Here is an 18429-nt window from a genome sequence, read left to right as displayed (position 1 = left end):
TGCCAGATTCATAGTCTCCCAAAAAGGATAAGTCAAGTGGCCTTTGTCCAACACCACCTCAGTTTGGCTTTTATAGAAAAATCATATTTGGTAGACGCTGCGTTGATTCAAATATTTGGGGCAAGAAAAATACACAGACATCCCAGCGCCCCCTAAGTTAGTTCACTCTGTAATAAGTTTCATCTGCAATAGCAAAGACATGGTCTCATTCTAATCCATGGGATCCTTGAAAGCGGGTGCTGTCATACCTCTTTATCTCCAGTACCTTCCACAGTGCTGCCTGCGTGGTAGACACACACTACACTCTTGGCTGGATGAATGAACAAATGAGGGAGTGAATGAATGATACAACTTGCTCCAGCCCTCTTGTCCTGACCGAGAAACATGTTATTGGGAGGCGTCGTGTAGAGGTGATGAGAGCTCCAGCTTTAGACTCAGACTGGGTTTCAGCCCCAGGGCTGCTGTAAATTGTGGGGACCTGAAGTTTACTAAGCATACTCTGTACATCTTCATCTGTAAAAATAGAAATAATATTGCCTCCTTTAGAATTATTACGAGGAACTCATGAGATAATCACTGCACAACAAATGATAGCAATTATTATTATTAATACCTACTATTCCCTAGTGTCCCCCAATCTTAGTTTTTTCTTCATCCACCGTTTTATAAAAGATTATTTCATAAGAGTGTTAGCAAAAGCAAATTTAAAACAGATGTTAGCATTCTGAGTGGTTTTTTTTAACATTACATTATATTAAAGGACAGTAAACTATTAAGTATAATCAATCGTTTATAAAGAACATGTCTTTCAAATTGACCCTTCCCTACCATAATAGAATTTAAATCACATATTTTAAATAAATATTGAAATAGGAAGAAAGACAGCAACCAACGCTGCTTACTCACCAAGAAAGCCAAGTAATTGTTTGTGGATGAAAATTTAGAAAGATGAGCTCATGTTGCCTCCAAGAAACTGGTGTTGGTTGCCAGTGAGCACAGATGTGCATGGAGATTCCAAACATCTCTAAAAAGTGGCTTCCCTTTACACTTGTTTGTGCCATGGACAAAGGGCAAGCGAAAGGGTTTGGAAACCCAAGTTTTTAAGTAAGAAAATTGGAAACCTAAACTGAGACTCGGGAGATAAGACTCCCAGTTCTGGGTTCCAACAGAACTTTGTGAGATGATAAAATGTCCTGACCTACACTCTCCAACATGGTAGCCGCAAGGCACGTGTGGCCATTGAGTACCTGAAATGTGGCTAGTGCAACTGAGGAACTGAAGGTTAAATTTTAGCCCATGTTACTCAGTTTAAATTTAAATAGCCTCACGTGGCTAGTGGCTACCATACTGGATAGCGCAGCTCTCAAACATGATGGCTAAGAGAGCAGGCTTCAAGTCAGCTGGCCTGTGTTTGAAACCAAGCCCAGTTGCTGTGGGACCTGGGGCAAGCTATTTAACCTCTCTAAGCCCTCCTCATCTACAAAACAGGAAGAATAATACCTGCCTCGGGGGACTGACTCATAGAAAAGCTCCCAGCGGCAAGTCATAAGCACTCAATAGAAGCGAGGACAAGAGCGATCCCACAGTAAGCTGAACATTCACTCCCCTATGAACGAATGAATGATGGCTCAGTGATGGCTGGTCATTTCCCATTGGCAGGTTCCCGTAGGGGAACCTGGAAACCTTTTCAGCCAGGCATCCACTGGGTGCCAGTGTTGTTTCACCCGTGAGGCAGTGGTCGTTGGCGGTGGCAATTCTGCCTGTAAGTAGGACAACGCTATGAATTACGGTTTATTTTTGACACTGACTTTAACCTGCTGCCAGAGCATTCTCCTACCTGACTCTCGATTTGCTTAGAGATGATTTCAAGCTGCATCAGCCAGGGGTGTTCATCTCAGCTGCCAAGGCCCTCGCCTGCTCAGTGCCTCACCCCAGGTGAGGGCAGAAGGCAAAGCCCACTTTCTCTGATATGACCCGAATCAATCCCACAGTCGTGTCTTGTTAAACAGTAGCTAGCATTTGCTGAGCGTCTGCTGGGCACCAGGCAGTGCACGGGGTTTGGCATGCAGGATCTCTTTGGAAAAACTCTGCAAGCTGGGTTCCTCATTTTATGGATGAAGACGCAGAGAGGTTGCTCAAGGTCACGCAGCTATTACAGGGACAGGGGCAGGGTTTGACCCCAAGTGTCTGACTCCAGAACCTGGGCACAAAACCACTGCACCATTCGGCCCTGGCAGGCACCCACCACGCATTAGACCCGTGACAGGTGATGGGCATCCAAAGAGGGGAGAGATTAGGTCCCCACTCCCAAGGAGCTGGAAATGTGGGAGACGCTTATGAGCCTATGTGCACGGTACACATGGGATGATACGGGAACATGAGAGAGGGCAGCTCACTCTGCCAGGGGCACGGCACAGGGGCTCTGTGCTCTGTCCCTCTGACCCCAATGGCCGTGGCTTTGGCTACTTTAAAGTCATACACCCCAGGTTTCACATGTCTCTAGAGATTTGCTGAAGCTGGTTTAACAAATACCCAGGGCTCTTTAAATGACCTTTGGGAATCCCTCTGCCACTCACGTCTCCTTCCCAAGGACACTTTCTTGGCAGTGGCTGGCGGCCCTGCAGTGCGTGTCAGAGGCTCCCGAAAGCTACCCGTGCCAGGTCAGTTAATCCAGTACATGGGCTGTGCTGGAAGACAGGACTTGGGGAGAGGCTCGTGCCTAGAAGGGAGGCTCGGTGACAAGGACGGCCCTTGTAGTTAGCATCTAAGTTGGGAGCAGGGGCTGAGTCACATTCGACTCCCCCCTTCCGCCTCCACAGCCTCTCCATGGGCTGCATGACAGCATTTAGGATGTGCAGAAGCAGTGTATCTCTTAGACTTCAGCTACCCCACTATACTGTGAGCCGCTTGAATTTAGATATTGTGAGTTACTCTTATTTGTACACCCAGTGCCTAATCCAGTGCCCGCCCCTAGAGGGGTAGATTTTTTTTTTTTTTTTTTTTTTTTTTTTGCAGTACTCGGGCCTCTCACTGTCGTGGCCTCTCCCATTGCGGAGCACAGGCTCCAGATGCGCAGGCTCAGCGGCCACGGCTCATGGGCCCAGCCGCTCCGCGGCATGTGGGATCTTCCCGGGCCGGGGCACGAACCCGCGTCCCCTGCATCGGCAGGCGGACCCCCAACCACTGCACCACCAGGGAAGCCCTGGGTAGATATTTTTTAACTGAATTAATGCGCGTCTTCTCTACTGAGCCCGTAGTACACCCCCTCCTCACCCCTATTATCTCCACGATGAATTTGACTTCCCTCTGGAACTCATCTGTTCCAAAAGCTACAGCCATGGGTGGACATCAAAGTGCTCTGCTAACATAGAAACAACAGCAAATCAGTTTTTAAAGGGAGGATGACAATTGCAAATCCAGTTTAATTCTTCAATAATTTGAATGAGCACTGGAGCTAGTTGTCTCCCATTTTCCATATGTAGTACCTCACCAGATTGAGAGAGAAAAACGCAGCCCTGACAGCTGTCGGCTGGTCGCTGGCCTGCAATTTCGTAGAATGTCACCATCAATGGCTCGCTCTATCTGTGCTGGAACAAGACGAAAACTAGGCCACTGCCTTATCCTGTCCGAATAGAGAAATAAACAGTGACAGTGGGCAACCCAACGGCCACCTCTCCCGGTTAACACGAGTGGCTACTGCTGCTTCTTCATGACCCCTCGCCCCTGCTGCCGACTTGGACCACTGTTGTGTTCCTGGTGGTACTTGGCTGGCTGGCGTGACAAAAGTAGTAGTTGCAGGAGGAGGTGATAGTGAATGAGGTACAAAGAAAGTACTGCCCAGGGGAGCACAGATTCTGTTTTGGCACCTCTGAGACGGTACCACCGAGGAGAGGGGCTTTAGCTGGCCTAGAAGGATAAGGAGGATTTCAATTGCACGCGGAAGGGAGCAGAGTGCGGGCAAGAGCATGGAGGAGTGAAAGTACAGGATGCGTGTCCTGCTGCGTCCACAGGGCGCAGTCTTTCCTAGACCAGCTCCCCCCATCTCTTCCTGGCCAGCCCCCATGGCTATTGACCTGTCACATCTTAGCATCTATCACACCTCATTATGATGGGCTGCTTTCTTCTGCCTTCAGACTGTGAGCTCTTTGGGGGCAGGGACTTTGGATCATTAATCCCAAGCACAGCGCCTTGTAAGTAGTAGATGTTCAACATGTGTTTTGAAGGAAGATGAACTCTAGTGAGTCATCCCATGCACTTCGATCCTAAGACACATAAAATGAAGTGGCGAAAGATGAAAATGAAACTTTTTAAAGGTCGGAGTCAGCTTGGAGAGGGCCTTGTTTGCCAAACAGAGGAATTTAGATTTCATTTGGTTAGCAATTGGGAGTCACTGAGATATTTGGAGGAACATCACCTTGATACCATTACTGATCAAATGAAATGGATAAAATGGAGAGGTGAGAAATCGAATAATGAGTCCAGGTAAAGTGCTACTGCAATAGTCCAGGCAAAACAAGATAAGGACCTGAAGGAGGACAGTTCCGTGGAGATGAAGGACAGGGGATTGAGGTGGGACATGTAACAACCTTAGAGTTCGAACCTTCAAGTTGCAAACTTTCAAAGATGTGAGCATGCATCTGGTGCCAGCAAGGAACCAGAACCTGTGCCATCCACGTCAGGCGTGAGTGGAATTGCAGCTCGCCCTCCATCTCCTATTGCTGGCGATCCTTCAGCTCTACCATCCCCCACCTCCTCCAGTCAGTCACTCTTCTCGCCTGTTCACTCGATGCCAGCCCCTGCATGCCAGCTGTTGTACTGTACTTGTCAAGGTACTTTACTATAAGATTAAAAACGTTTTCTTTATTTTTTGTGTTTGTTTTTATGTATTATTTGTGTGAAAAGTATTATAACCTATTACAGTACAGTACTATATAGCCGATTGTGTTAGTTATGTACCTAGGCTAACTTTGTTGGACTTATGAACAAATTGGTCTTACGAACCCACTATCAGAATGAAACTTGTTCGTATGTGGGGACTTACTGTAAACTGAAGCTAATAAAAAGAAGCCAAGGTTCAAACTAGGGTCTCTAGGGCTTCAAACCATGGTTTTCCCCACTTCATCAAGCAGAATCTCAATAAACACTATCTGAAACAGTATCCTTCCAGAATCTTTGGAGGAAGTCTACATCAGGTAACGAAAAATTCCCATTTTCTGTCTGCAGTGTGCAGCTGCGTGCATGGAGTATGCAACAGTGGAATACATGGCGATGGGACCTGTGAGTGCTACTCTGGGTACACCGGCCCCAGCTGTGACAAGCGTAAGTACTGCTAGTTCCCTTAATACCACACCAGATCAGATGGGCGCAGACATGTGCATTTCAGTTGTGCATGCGTGTACCGGGGCTCTACATGTGTGATGTGCCATCAAATGTTTTGCTGGAAGATAGGCAACAACTTAAAAAGAAAGGGGACAAAAGGAGAGGAAGGGAGAGAAGGGGAGGGGAGGCGAGGGGAAGGGAGGAGGGGGAAGAGATCGTATAGAATATTGGAAGTCACGGAAGACTTGGGAACAATGCAGTGACATGGCTGTAGCTATGTTTTAGGAAGGCCAACTTGTGGCAGTGTGAGGATAGACTGGAGAGGAAGACATTGGGGCCATTGCAACGAGTTAGGTACCTGAAAAGGGAGATAAGGCATGTTCTCCATTATAGGTCTCAAAGACAGAGCACATCAACAGGAAATGGAGGCTTACCAAGGCTAAATGATTCACCAAAGTTCACAGAATAGCAAATAAGTGAGCTGGTACTCAAGTCATTGAAATTCTCTAAACAGTCGATCACACTGGGTTTAATCAAAAGATAGAGACCACAGGCTGATTGCAGCAAGGGAAGTTTAATATAAAGAATTAGTAAGCTATGTTAGGAGAGTGGCTATAAAAATGCAAAATGAACTGTAGGGCTGATGGGGCATAGCAAAGAAGGGCAAGCTTGGAAGGGGACAGCCATCCCCAAGGCTGGGCTCAAATCTTTCTGGAGAAGGGGTGGTGGCAGCCCACTTAGTAGGGGAGAGGTTTGCTGGTTTGCCCAAGCCAGCTGTCACCCAAAAGGCAGGCAACAACCCTTCAGGGCACCGCTGAGCCGAGGCTGGGGGACAAGTGGACAGAGGGAGTTGGGGCACCGTGGGTGCTAAACCTGGAACCTTCGATGTCCGTGCGTGGGGAGGGCTGTGGGAAGGTGGCCACCGGGTCCAGGCCAGGGATGCAAGGTCACCAATGAACTGTGCACTCTGCGTGCACAGTTGGGACAGGGCATCCCTGGATGTCCTCACACACCCACACCACTGGCAGGCTGTGCGGCAGCAGCAAACGCAGCAAAAGTGCAACACTGCACAGCAGAACCGGCAAGCGGAGCCCCTTCCTCCTGCAGTGGCCCTCCGGCGCCCTCTACTGGCCAAGATTAACATATCCCTGCAAAGGAGAAATGTTCAGAGTCCAGCCCGTTATCACAGAGCAGGTGGTGAAGGGTGAATTTGGAGCTTAGCCATTAGGAAATTGGACATGCTGCCTGTGACAATAGCTTCACTTAAGTTATCCTCTGGATTTTATTCTCCTGGTCTGTAAAATAAAGGGATTAGACAAGAATCAAATTCAGAAAATTCAAACGCACTTTATTGAAAGTCGTTGAGAAGATACGAGCAGTGGTAGAAAGGAGGATGAATAAAAGACAGCCTCTGCATTCTTCCTGTGGAAGAGACAGACATGCAAACAGCCAATATGAATCAACGGCGGAATGAAACTCAGGTGGTCAGGGTGGACCCCTTCCATAGCCCTCAATCAGCCTCCTTCCCCAGCTACTCCTGTACTGCCCAGTGGACTCATGAGCGAAAAACCCAAACAAAAAACCCTTTTTAATAAGACCAGAGATCCAGCCTAATAGACAGCATGAAAAGATTTGCTTCCAAATGACAAAATAATTCTATTGAGTCAGAAAATAAACAGACTGGGACAAAAATATTTGCAATCCACACACGGCAGAAACGTTTTTATAATAGAAAGTCCATGAGCCCACCTTTAAAATCAGCCAAGGAGCAGCTAATTCCCAGGAAGAAATGAAAACTGGCCAACAAGCATAGAAGAGGTGCTTAACCCCACTAGGAGTCACAGAAATGCAAATTAAAACCATAATGAAGTAGTACGTTGGAGTTTGGGAGGTTTTGTTTTGGTTTGGTTCTGGTTTTTTGCCCACTGTGTTACACAGGTTGAAAAGCTAGGTCATATCTATCTGTGGGTGTGAGAAAAGTTACGGTACTGTCAGTGGGGATGTGAATTGCTACAATCTATGAGGGATATGTATCTATTAAATCTTAAAGGATGCTTACAGTTTGAGGCTACAGCCCCAATTCTAGGAATTTACCTAGAGGACTGGAGGGGTGGGTAGGTAAGAATATATGTACAGAGAAACTCATGATAGTATTGTTTTTAAGAACAAAGCAAGCTGGAAACAACTTCAACGTCCGTGAGTAGGAAGTGGTTGAGTGAAGTGTGGTACATCCTATTCTAGTTAGAAGAATGCTAGCTGCTGAAAGAAATCAACACAAAAATCCAATGGCTTAACACTACGGTTCCAAAACTGTGCCAAGGCATCCCAAAGTACCCCATCAAACTCACGGGGCTGCTATGGGATATTTTTAATTTCTGAGGGAAACAGTGATACATCTGTAGAATATCGTATGAAATGTTAACCTGAGTTAGTACACAATTTCAACATTAGGTAGCACTACATTTTGTCCGGTGGTGTCATTTCTTTACAAAGCTGCATTTCCAGTGGTCACTGTGGTAAAAAGTAAGTACCATGCAAAAATCATTTTAACTGGAAGGAGGGTGGTAGTTTCCAATCTGATTCCAAGGCTGCAGAAGTTGTGCCATCTCCAACAAGCTCACGTGTCCCATTAGTAAGTAAATGTGGTTGTTTAAGAATAAAATATTTAATCTTCCTATTAACCGTATTACTTTTTCAGATGGCTACTACGTTATCATGACATAAATAGTTACTGAATTCTTTTGTTCTAACAACTTAGTAAATGAACCGGTAGATATTCCTTTTGTATTGGGGTCCCATGAAAAAAATACTGAAACACTAAGGGCACTGTGACCTGGGAATTTGGGGAACCTCTGGCTTAACACAACAGAGGTTTATTTCTTACTAATGTAACAGTCCAATGTGGGTGTTCCTGGCCCCCACCAGCTCCCCGCCACATGGTGTTTAGGGATCCAGAGCCTTCCACTGCATGCGTCTGCCATTCTGTAGCACCTCCGAGTGCTCTGCTTTGAGCCACGGAAGGAAGGAGAGAATGTAGAGAAGCATCTCCTTATAAAGTTCAGAATAATACATAGAACTTCCAATATTCCGTCAACGTAGACTAGTCATATAACCCCACCTGGATGCAAAGAGGGGTGGAAAACGTGATCCTGAAAGGGTAGCCCCTTCTCAGCAACAATTCTACTTTATGGAAGAGGTGAGGGGATATTCTCTATGAATTTTTGATTCAACTAGCCACTGTTGGAAGACAAACGCATACATCACATGTGTGCACATCTTGAGAGCGGCACACTGACTGCCCTTTGTTCCAACATCTTTACAAGGATGTTTGTAGAGCGAACAGCCTTGGAAGGTATAGGACCTCGGGAACAAGAGCGGGCACGCTTACTGCCTGTGCCAGTTATCAGTGGATTGCCTCTCAGCTCCAAATTCACCCTTTTTGCCTGCTCTGTGAATATGGAGGTGGGCTTTGGAATAGGTCTCATTTGTCAGCCAGTAAGATGTGAAGCCTTATCAATAGAGGGTGCTAAAGGGACACCGAAGAAGCAAGAGTTTTCTCTTCTTGTTTCTGGGTTAGCTCACTCACCAGGCTCCTGAAGAACACGGCTCTGCTCCGCTGCTCAGCCCTGCACAGTTTCTCCAGCACTAGGTTCTGGCAAGGCTTAGCATCCTCCAGTATTTGACCACTGCATACCTTGTCTAGTGCTTGACTCGGGTGGCAGAGCATAGCCAGGAGCCCTAGAGAGTGCAGGCTGGTGGCCCAGTTCAGGAGCTGTTCTGCACACCCTCCCCTCAGCCCCATGCACAGCAAGGGCTCCGCAGGACCAGCCAACCAGAGAGCTGACCACCCGCCTCCGTGCCACACAGCTGGCCCCTGAGACCACCCCTGCCCCGGTCACGCCCAGGAGTACACCGTGCTTCTGAGAAGGTGGGCTTCTCAGTTTCTGCTTCCAGTAGCATCCAGAGGCAAGCCGCTTTCCCAGGCTTGGCAGCTCCCTGTGGATGACCTTCCCTGGGGCCCCAGAGGGATGGCCTCCAGCAAGTGTCACCAGCAGACACGTCAGCAGCCTCTCTGCTGTAGAGTGACCAAGGCCATGTCCTTGCCAGTGACATCCGGGTCTCAGCTCTGGGAGGGGAGGACTTACTCTTATCTTAACCCGAGAGGAGTGGTTGCTCTTTATTTTTCTTCCATTCCTTTATGCTTCTGAGCTCTTTTTAGCCATCAGGAGCCACTTCCCTGTTAGTCCACTCTGTTCATGAATCTTTACACTAAAATTTTCACTGTTCAAACAATTGCATGGTTTCTCTCTCTTGCCTGGGCCCTAAGTAGTACATTGCCTCTTATTTAAAACAAACTGAAAAGCATTTCAGTTCCCTAAGCTCAGGGCTCCTCTTCTGTAATGAAATCCGCTGCCTGTTCAGGTCTCAGTATGGCCCTCTCTGCATTGCCCTGTGGGAACCAGGGCTTGGAAGAACTGGTCCAAAACTGCTGACATTCTGACTACTGCTCCTGATGTGAGTGATAAATGGTCCTTTAGCTCTGACCCGGGCATCTCATATCTTCTAGCAGCAACCGTGTGACCGTGTCAGCCCAACTTGTTCGCTTTGCAAGTTGGCTAATTATGCCAGACTCTATAGTTTTTAACAGCCATCTAAGCCCCATCTATCTTATAGAATGCTGTGCAGTCATTAGAGATTAAGGTACACCCTTACATACCTCCATAATATATTGTTAAATTAAAAATCAAGTTCCTAAATATTTGAACGGGCTCCCATTTCATCTTTTGAAAATCTTACACGTGAATGTATTATATTGGTTGTTGGCACTGGTTATTGTGGGAGTGGGATGGGAGAATGAGAAGAAGAAGACAGCTCATTTTTGCTTTACGCGTTCTGTATTGTTTGAACTGTTACACTGAATCTGTGTCACTTTTGTAATAATAGGGAATATTGCATTTGTTGAGGTTTTTTTAGAACTGGTTGTTCTACCAAGGCCATTACCTCAGCAATCTTCCTTTCCAGCCATCCCAGAATGTGCAGCCTTGCTCTGCCCAGAAAATTCCAGATGCTCACCTTCCAGCGAAGATGAAAGAAAACTAGAATGCAAATGCATCCCCAGTTACAAAGGCGATGGCAGACACTGCGAGCGTGAGTAGAACTTCGATCCTGCTGGTTTATCCACGGAGACGGTTAGATTCCTCAACAGAAAAAAAACCTCACAACCTTCTTAATATTAACGCCATGACCACTTCTGTTTCTCTCTGTGTAGTTGCATGACATATATTAAAAATTCTAAGCAAAATGCTCATCATGTGGTAGCTCTTCAATAAATGGCAAGTTCTCATTATCAAAGCACATATATAGATTTTTACACTTTTTAATGAATTTTTATTGGAGTATAATTGACTTACAATGTTGTGTTAGTTTCTGCTGTACAGCGAAGTGCATCAGTTATACATATATCCACTCTTTCTTTTAGATTCTATTCCCATATACGTCATTACAGAGTATTGAATAGAATTCCCTGTGCTATACGATAGGTTCTTATTAGTTATCTCTTTTATATATAGTAGTGTGTGGGTGTCATTCCCAGCCTCCCAATTTATCCCTTCCCCCTCCACTTTCCGCCCTAGTAACTGTACGTTTTTCTTCTTCTGTATCACCTAAATCAATATTAAGATAGAATGTAGTTTGTTTCTTACTTCCTTCTTCCTTCCTCCCTCCCTTTTTTTTTTTTAATAAATTAATTTTATTTATTTATTTTTGGCTGCGTTGGGTCTTCGCTGCTGTGCGCGGGCTTTTCTCTGGTTGTGGTGAGCGGGGGCTACTCTTCGTCGCAGTGCATGGGCTTCTCATTGCTGTGGCTTCTCTTGTAGCAGAGCACGGGCTCTAGGTGCGCAGGCTTCAGTAGTTGTTGCATGTGGGCTCAGTAGTTGTGGCTCGTGGGCTCTAGAGTGCAGGCTCAGTAGTTGTGGTGCACGGGCTTAGTTGCTCTGCGGCATGTGGGATCTTCCCCGACCAGGGATCGAACCCGTGTCCCCTGCCTTGGCAGGCGGATTCTTAACCACTATGCCACCAGGGAAGTCCACTTACTTCCTTTCATGCTGTTTCACTTCATGAGTGGTTGTGTGTTGGTTATGAACATGCTATTGGAGCCCGGCTGCCCGGGTATAAATCCCAGGTCTGCCTGTTACTAACAATATGACCTTGGACAAATTCTTTAACCTACCTGTGCCTCCATTTTCCTATCTATGAAATGGGGATAATAATAGTAACTACGCTAGAGGGTTGTAAGGATTAACTGAGTTCACATATGGCAAATGCTTAGAAAAGGGCCCAGTACGTATTATAAATTCTATTAATATCAGTGCTTTCTTTCATGTGATTTTATACTTAAATCCACACATAACATGGCATAATAATACATCATCACAGCACTTGTAATTATAATTTCTAATGGCCATATGTAAATCTTTTTGGTCAATGGGGGTGATCAGGAGGGTAAGATGAAATGTTTTTTACTCTCCCTCTTAAAACTGTTGAATTGCCTTTGCAGCTTGGATAAGCTGTGATTTGCAATCCCTTCACAGTTCAGTTTTCCTTCTCCTTCCCTGAGTGTGGTAACCACCTTATTTTGTCATTGCTTCTCCAGCCATCAACCCATGTTCACAAAGCACCTGCCACCCTCACGCACGGTGCACCTACCTAGGACCAAATCAGCACAGTTGCACGTGCCAAGAAGGCTACCACGGGGACGGCCAGGTGTGCCTACCAGTGGACCCCTGCCAAGTTAACTTTGGAAACTGCCCTACAGAGTCCACGGTGTGCAGATATGATGGGCCCGGACAGGTGAGCTAATGATGTTGGAACTGATGAGAATAGAAGTAGGACCACCCGCTGAAGGTAAAACTGTGCTGTCTCAGTTCTCCCTTTCCATGCTCAGGTCGGGCTTCCTGTCCAGACAGACCTCTGTGTGCTTGGGGTCAACCTCAGGGAGCCATGATCTACCCTCTGAACTCGCCCTTTCCCAGCTCTCCAGTCAAAACTTCACTGTCTCCTCCATCCCAGTCCTGTTTGATGATTGACAACATATATACACATAGCTCAAATTCTATTAACAAATTAACTGTTAATGAAGTCTTGGGAAAATATGTAATTGACTTTCACCTGCATTCCTCCAGTCTCTCTAATGTCTTTTCAAAGTGAGACGGGACTCTTAGGACCAAAAAACTCTGTCCCAAAGGGATGAATGCTGATAAAATGTCAGGCAGCAAAGACAGATCTGTAGGGAGCAATGAAGATACTCTGGAGTGAGACATAGGTGATTCTCTAAATCACGTCATGACCTTGACTGGTAAAATTCAGCCTAGTCGGGAGACCTTTGCTACAGAGTCCAGATCAAAGAGCCCTTTCCTCAATATCTCATTCACCCACCAAATATGTAGTGGGTGCCCACTGCAGCCACAACTGCATGTCAAGTGTCCAGTGGAGGAAACCCATCCATACAAGAAACTACTGCTGCCTGGGTGAGAGGAAAGCCTTCAGTGTCTGACCAAACCTAGTCATGGGTCCCCAGCAGTCTAATCTACACCCCATGGGGATGCTCCTGGAGTCCCCTGCAGAGAATCCACCCGATCTCACGTCTGAGAAAAAGAAGACATCATATGACATTTCTGCTATCAATTTCTGAGGCTAGCTTGTAAGAAATTCAAAGGCCTAAATTCTCATCCTCTAAATGAGGTCCCTTATGGGAAAAGTCATGTTACATCATGAACCAAAGCCCCAGGACCTTGGGAGTGAGATTAAAACATACACTTTGTCACTTTAAAAATGGGTCCCAAGGCATATTTTCAAGTCTTAGAAACCCTCCATCGTTCACACAGAAGCAGTGCGTTCATTATTCCAGAACAGGGTTCCTCATCCTTGGCATGATTAGCGTTTCGGACCTGAGAATTCTTTGTTGTAGGAAGTATCCTGTGCATTGTATGATATTTAACAGCATCCCTGGCCTCTTGTGGCACTGTCCCCCCACCCTGTTGTCACAATCAAAAATGTCTACAAGCCCAGTGTCCCTTGGGTTGAGACTCCTGGTTGAAAACCACTATTCTAGAGAAATAATACCTCCCATCTGAGCCTCAGTCTCTACTCACCTAAATCTGAAAGCGGGAAGTATGGTGCCAGGGAGGCCCAGGGTTAGCAAACCAAAGAACTGAAAGTGTGAACTACAAGCAAGGTGTATGAGTTTCCAAACAGATGAGATGTGAACATGATTTCCAATTCTGGATCTGCTGACAAATTTTAGTTTCAGCCCACACTCTAGACCTACCCCAAGTCAGCTTTTATGGCAGAATAAAGATAGGAATTTAAGAAGAATGTCAGCCTAAGTGACTAACGAGAACACTCTTTGCTCTTCTCTTCCCATCGACTGAAGGCTCACTGCGAGTGTGCGGAACACTACCGCAACTTTGTCCCTGGAGTGGGGTGCAGCGTGACCGACGTCTGTGAGTCTAAGAACCCCTGCCACAGGGATGCGAACTGCACCACCATCACGCCAGGTCACACCAAGTAAGGCTTTCCAATTCCGCCACCATCTTTCCAAGCAGTGAAGGCGGTGGCCAGTCAATGCGGAAACTTCTCGGGAGGTTAGGAAATGTGTCTTATTCAGCCTTGCACCACCCTCACATAGCACAATGCAAGGAGCACAGTAGGGACTCGATACATCTTTGTGTAATCAGTGAATCATTCAGTAATGGCTTCCTTGATAATGACCGTGCCAACACCCTGAAATATTGACCTGGCCTGAAAACATGGTATGAAGCGATCAGAGAATGGGAGAAAGAATCCACCGTCACTGGGAAAACAGATGTCTGTTGTGATGACAGGGGTTTGACCTCTAATGTATATGCCTGTTTCCGCAATCTACGAAATATTGCTTGTCAGTGGTGCAAAACAATGGGAAAGTGAAAACTAGGGGAAGTGAATACACATGAGTGGTGTTTCCCGGACTCCAGGTTTCAAAAGAAGGGGTTTACTGTGAGTTAAAATATTGGTGTGAAAATTCCCGAGGCAGAGGCAGCTTGCCTAGTGGGAAGATGCTGTTCAGAGTTTAAAGACCTGGGTTTGAGTCTCCACACTGGTATCTATCAGATTCCTGACCTTGGGAATGTGACAGGGTCTCTCTGGCCTCAGTTTCCCCATGTATAAAACGAGCACCGTGGCGTCTACTTCACACTGTTGTGAAGATTCATGAGAGAATGTTCTGGAAACTCCTCTCCAGCTGCGTTTTGGTTTTTATCGGTGGGTGAACCAAACCTGGAACCCTAGCCTTTTGACTCCCAGACGGAGGCTTGCATCTTGGTACCACTTTTCGGGTCTCATTGTCACCAGCATCAGCAAAGAACCTGTTCTGCTGTAGTGAGCTCAAAGCCACAGTAGACATGGAACCGTTTCTGTGCTTCCAGAGCCCGCCTCTGTCATTCCTTTTATAGCTGGGTCTTGAATGTGTAGATTCGCCCAGATAGGTTTTATGATCACTATGTTATCTCTGGGCAAATAAGTGTATCTGTATGCACTGTGGGTGGAGTGGAAAGAACCCCTGGATTCAAGCCCCAGCTCTGCTGCTTCCCTTACTCTGTGATTTCTATTTCCTCTGTCGTAAAAGGGGGACAATTGTGCCTCCAACCAGGGCTGTGATGAGGATTAAATAAGGTTACGTTCATCAGTCTCTGAGTGGAACCTGGCACACAGAAATCACTCCATACACACCCTGCACACGCAAACCCCTCCCAGACGTATGTACAGGCACATACACAGCTATGCATACAGGCACGTCCTCTCCTGAAACCCAGGTTCTGACACTGACAACCGAACCAGCCAGCTTGCACACTTGGTACCATCCTCTGAGAAGGCTTGAGTAGAACACTTTAAACACTTTCTTTTGTGTTTGAGAAGATAAAATCGAAAAATGAAACTGGAACGTCAGAATAATAGAAGTTGCATTAAAACTTGTGCCTAGAATGTCAGTGGAACTAACCGTCGATTTTAGGGGTCTGTGTGTCACTCACAAACCTCTCGCCATCCGCCCCCCTCCAAAACCTGACTGTCTTCAGCTGGGAAGAGGCCTATGTTAAGGCTGGCTGAGTGACATTGATAAAATATGGGGCTGCCAATAATTTAGTTCACCCCGGAGAGGGATTTATCTTGTTTATGCCTCCTCAATGTGGCAATCAGTCCATGCAGAGTATTCAAAATCATGCTGCATTAGTCAGAGAAGACCACCCAATAAAGAAGAATGGGTTCCAGTGTGGGCTCCCCCACTCACAACTGGGGTGATCTTGGACAAGTCACGTAACTTTCTGGAACCACAGTTCCCTCCCCTGACAGGTGGAGCTATTTCCCTGGGCAGAGCTGACAAGTTAATGTATATAAGCCTGCTTTAAACTCTACGCTCCACTTTCATTATTACTAAGAAGAACCATTACTTCCTGTCAGTTAAAATTGTGCCTTTCTATTTTTACGTGGCAGAGGTGGGAATTAAGGCATGACAGAAGAGAAAGGCATTCCTCTCTTATTTGAGTCTGCAAAGCCTGGACGTGACAGAGCAGGCATACCGGAAAATGGGAACGTAGTGACGCTAATGACAGTGTTTATATGCGGCGTGTGCGGGTTAGGATTCCTTAGTGTGAACCATCTTCCCAAGAATCCTGTCCAAAGCAATGCGGTGCCTTGGCACCACGCAGCAGGATCATGGGCTTTCCCAGACAGACCCAGCTTCAAACCCCAGCTCAGCCGCTTCCAGATGTGTTCCCAGCAGTGTGACCCTCAGACCTGGGCAACAGGGGCCCCTGCCCTGGGCACTGCATTTTAGAGGACCCCATTCTGGCCCTCCACTGACTACACCAGGGCAAGGAATCTGAAGGACGAAGGGGCCGTGATCTCCCAGAGCCGGAAGGCACATCAGAGACCCCACTCAAGTAACCAGGACCTCATTCTCTGCTCAGAGGGCTCCAAACCAGCCTCCGGAACCTGCACAGGCTCTTCCTGGGACCACTCCCCCCAGGGGATGACTGAAGATGGCTGTTTGCAGAGGGTGTGCATGGGCCAGCTTTACCTCCACCACTGCCATCAACGCACCCTTGGCTCTAGTGCCATTGAGCTGTTTATTGTTCTTCAAACATACCCTGGTATTCCCCCAGCTTAAACCATCCTTCCCTCCCCACCTCCTCTGAGTCAGACCGACACGCTGATCCTGCAGTGTCAACTTGAGCATCTTCACCTCTCTGATGCCTCCCCTGTCTTCCTGGTCCACTCAGGTGCCCCACCCTCTGGGCTCCCAGAGAACCCTGGAATGCTTCTGTTATAATATTTATCACCTTAAACTTTAGGGGCACCTTATAATTTAACTAAATTTTACCCAACATTGAATATAAATAATTCCATCTCATAACATAAAATGCAGGTGGCTTGTGGGTGTTTTGAAAGCCTTGGGACAGTAGGTAAGAACTTTATACCTAGTAAAGAACCAATTTATAAAAGAGGTGATGCTATGAATGGGCCGTAGCCCAGCTGAGTCGGAAAATGGTCTCATAAAGTCTCAGACTTGTGGACCGAGATTTTAAATAAAAATTTAAAGAATATTTATGTCTCATACATTCCATTCAGCACAGAGACCATTAAAATATAATTCTCCTGCCATCCTTAGGAAAGACAAGTTAAGTCTCTTTACACAAAATGGATCACTGGCCTCATAACAACTTAGGGAACTTTCAGAGAGAAATATAAAAAGTAACTTATAAAAGTTACTTGTCTTTCTATTGACTTCACATAGAACTTACATAACATACAGCAGGATTGGTTTTCCTTTTTTTTTTTTTTGCGGTACGCGGGCCTCTCACCATTGTGGCCTCTCCCGTTGCGGAGCACAGGCTCTGGACGCGCAGGCTCAGCGGCCATGGCTCACGGGCCCAGCTGCTCCGCGGCATGTGGGATCTTCCCGGACCGGGGCACGAACCCGCGTCCCCTGCATCGGCAGGCGGCCTCTCAACCACTGCGCCACCAGGGAAGCCCCCAAGATTGGTTTTCAATAGTGACTACTGTATCACTTCCAGGAGTTGCCAGTCTCCCTCTTTGTCACCTTACATTCCCCATCCTGAAGCTCAGTACTTACAGAGAAGGTTGATGTTTAAGTAGGAAACTGTCATTTGATTGTATTAAATAAGCCATTGTTTCATGGTTATATCTACCTTAGTGATTCTTCACAACAAGTTTTCTCAGCCTCGGCACTATTGACCTTTGGGGCCAGGTGACTCTTTGTTGTAGGTACTGTCCTGTGCATTGTAACGTGTTGAGCCGCATCCGTCACCTCTATCCACTAGATGCCAGTAGCACCTTCACCCCCGTTGTGATGACCAAAAATGTCTCCAGACACTGCCAAATGTCCCCGGGGGTGGGGGGGCAAAATTGTCCCTGGTTAGAGCAACTGCTCTATAAAAGCCCCTAAGGCTCAATCAGTAAATGATCTCCCAGTCATTTGTCTGGCTGGGAATCACATATGCATCCTTTTAGAATTAGCTTAAAACTTACTTCCTCCTAGAACTTGTTCCATATTTCTTCAGGCAGAATTAGTCACTTCCTCCTCCGTGCCCCACTGCATCCTATTCAATCTATCACAGCGCTTCCTATGGAACTCGAGTCATCTGTTTATGGACTTGTCCTTCTGCATCCCAGCCTCGTCATTGTCATTATCACCACCGTCTCCATCGCTATCATCATCTGCCAAGTACTGAGCTTTTTCTGTGTGTCCATCACTGTGCCAGCTGTTTTCGTGCATTGTCTCTTCTATCTACAGCCCTAAAGGTGTTAGTAAACCCATTTCGTAGATGAGGAAACTGGGACTCAAAGATGTTAAGTAACCTCATCATGTTGCCATAAGTGATTTGTTTTCAGGTTCATCTCCAGCATGTGAGATGCTAGAAGAGCAAGGTATCTGTTTGTTATCATCTTTATAGCTCTCTTGCCTAGCTCAGTTTCTAGAATTAAGTAGGTACTTAGAAAATAATCAATTCGGGCTTCCCTGGTGGCGCAGTGGTTAAGAATCCTCCTGCCAATACA

At 46.5% G+C, this 18429-nt stretch overlaps 1 protein-coding gene across 1 annotated transcript in view; it reads left to right on the top strand.

The window, feature by feature from the left end:
* The window catches only part of STAB2 (stabilin 2), a 152346-nt gene that overhangs the window by 24795 nt on the left and 109122 nt on the right, over positions 1 to 18429 (top strand). The window contains exons 6-9 of the mRNA XM_024732138.1: positions 5224 to 5319; positions 10342 to 10467; positions 11972 to 12168; positions 13751 to 13884. Of these exons, the coding sequence (XP_024587906.1) occupies positions 5224 to 5319; positions 10342 to 10467; positions 11972 to 12168; positions 13751 to 13884 (553 nt within the window). The remainder of the gene's footprint in view (positions 1 to 5223; positions 5320 to 10341; positions 10468 to 11971; positions 12169 to 13750; positions 13885 to 18429) is intronic.

Source organism: Neophocaena asiaeorientalis, unplaced genomic scaffold (genome assembly GCF_003031525.2).
Source record: "Neophocaena asiaeorientalis asiaeorientalis breed wild unplaced genomic scaffold, Neophocaena_asiaeorientalis_V1.1 scaffold418, whole genome shotgun sequence".
In the NCBI taxonomy this organism is placed as follows: Eukaryota; Metazoa; Chordata; class Mammalia; order Artiodactyla; family Phocoenidae; genus Neophocaena; species Neophocaena asiaeorientalis.
Note: the sequence above shows the minus strand (reverse complement) of the source record. Positions and strands in the feature narration are given on the sequence as shown.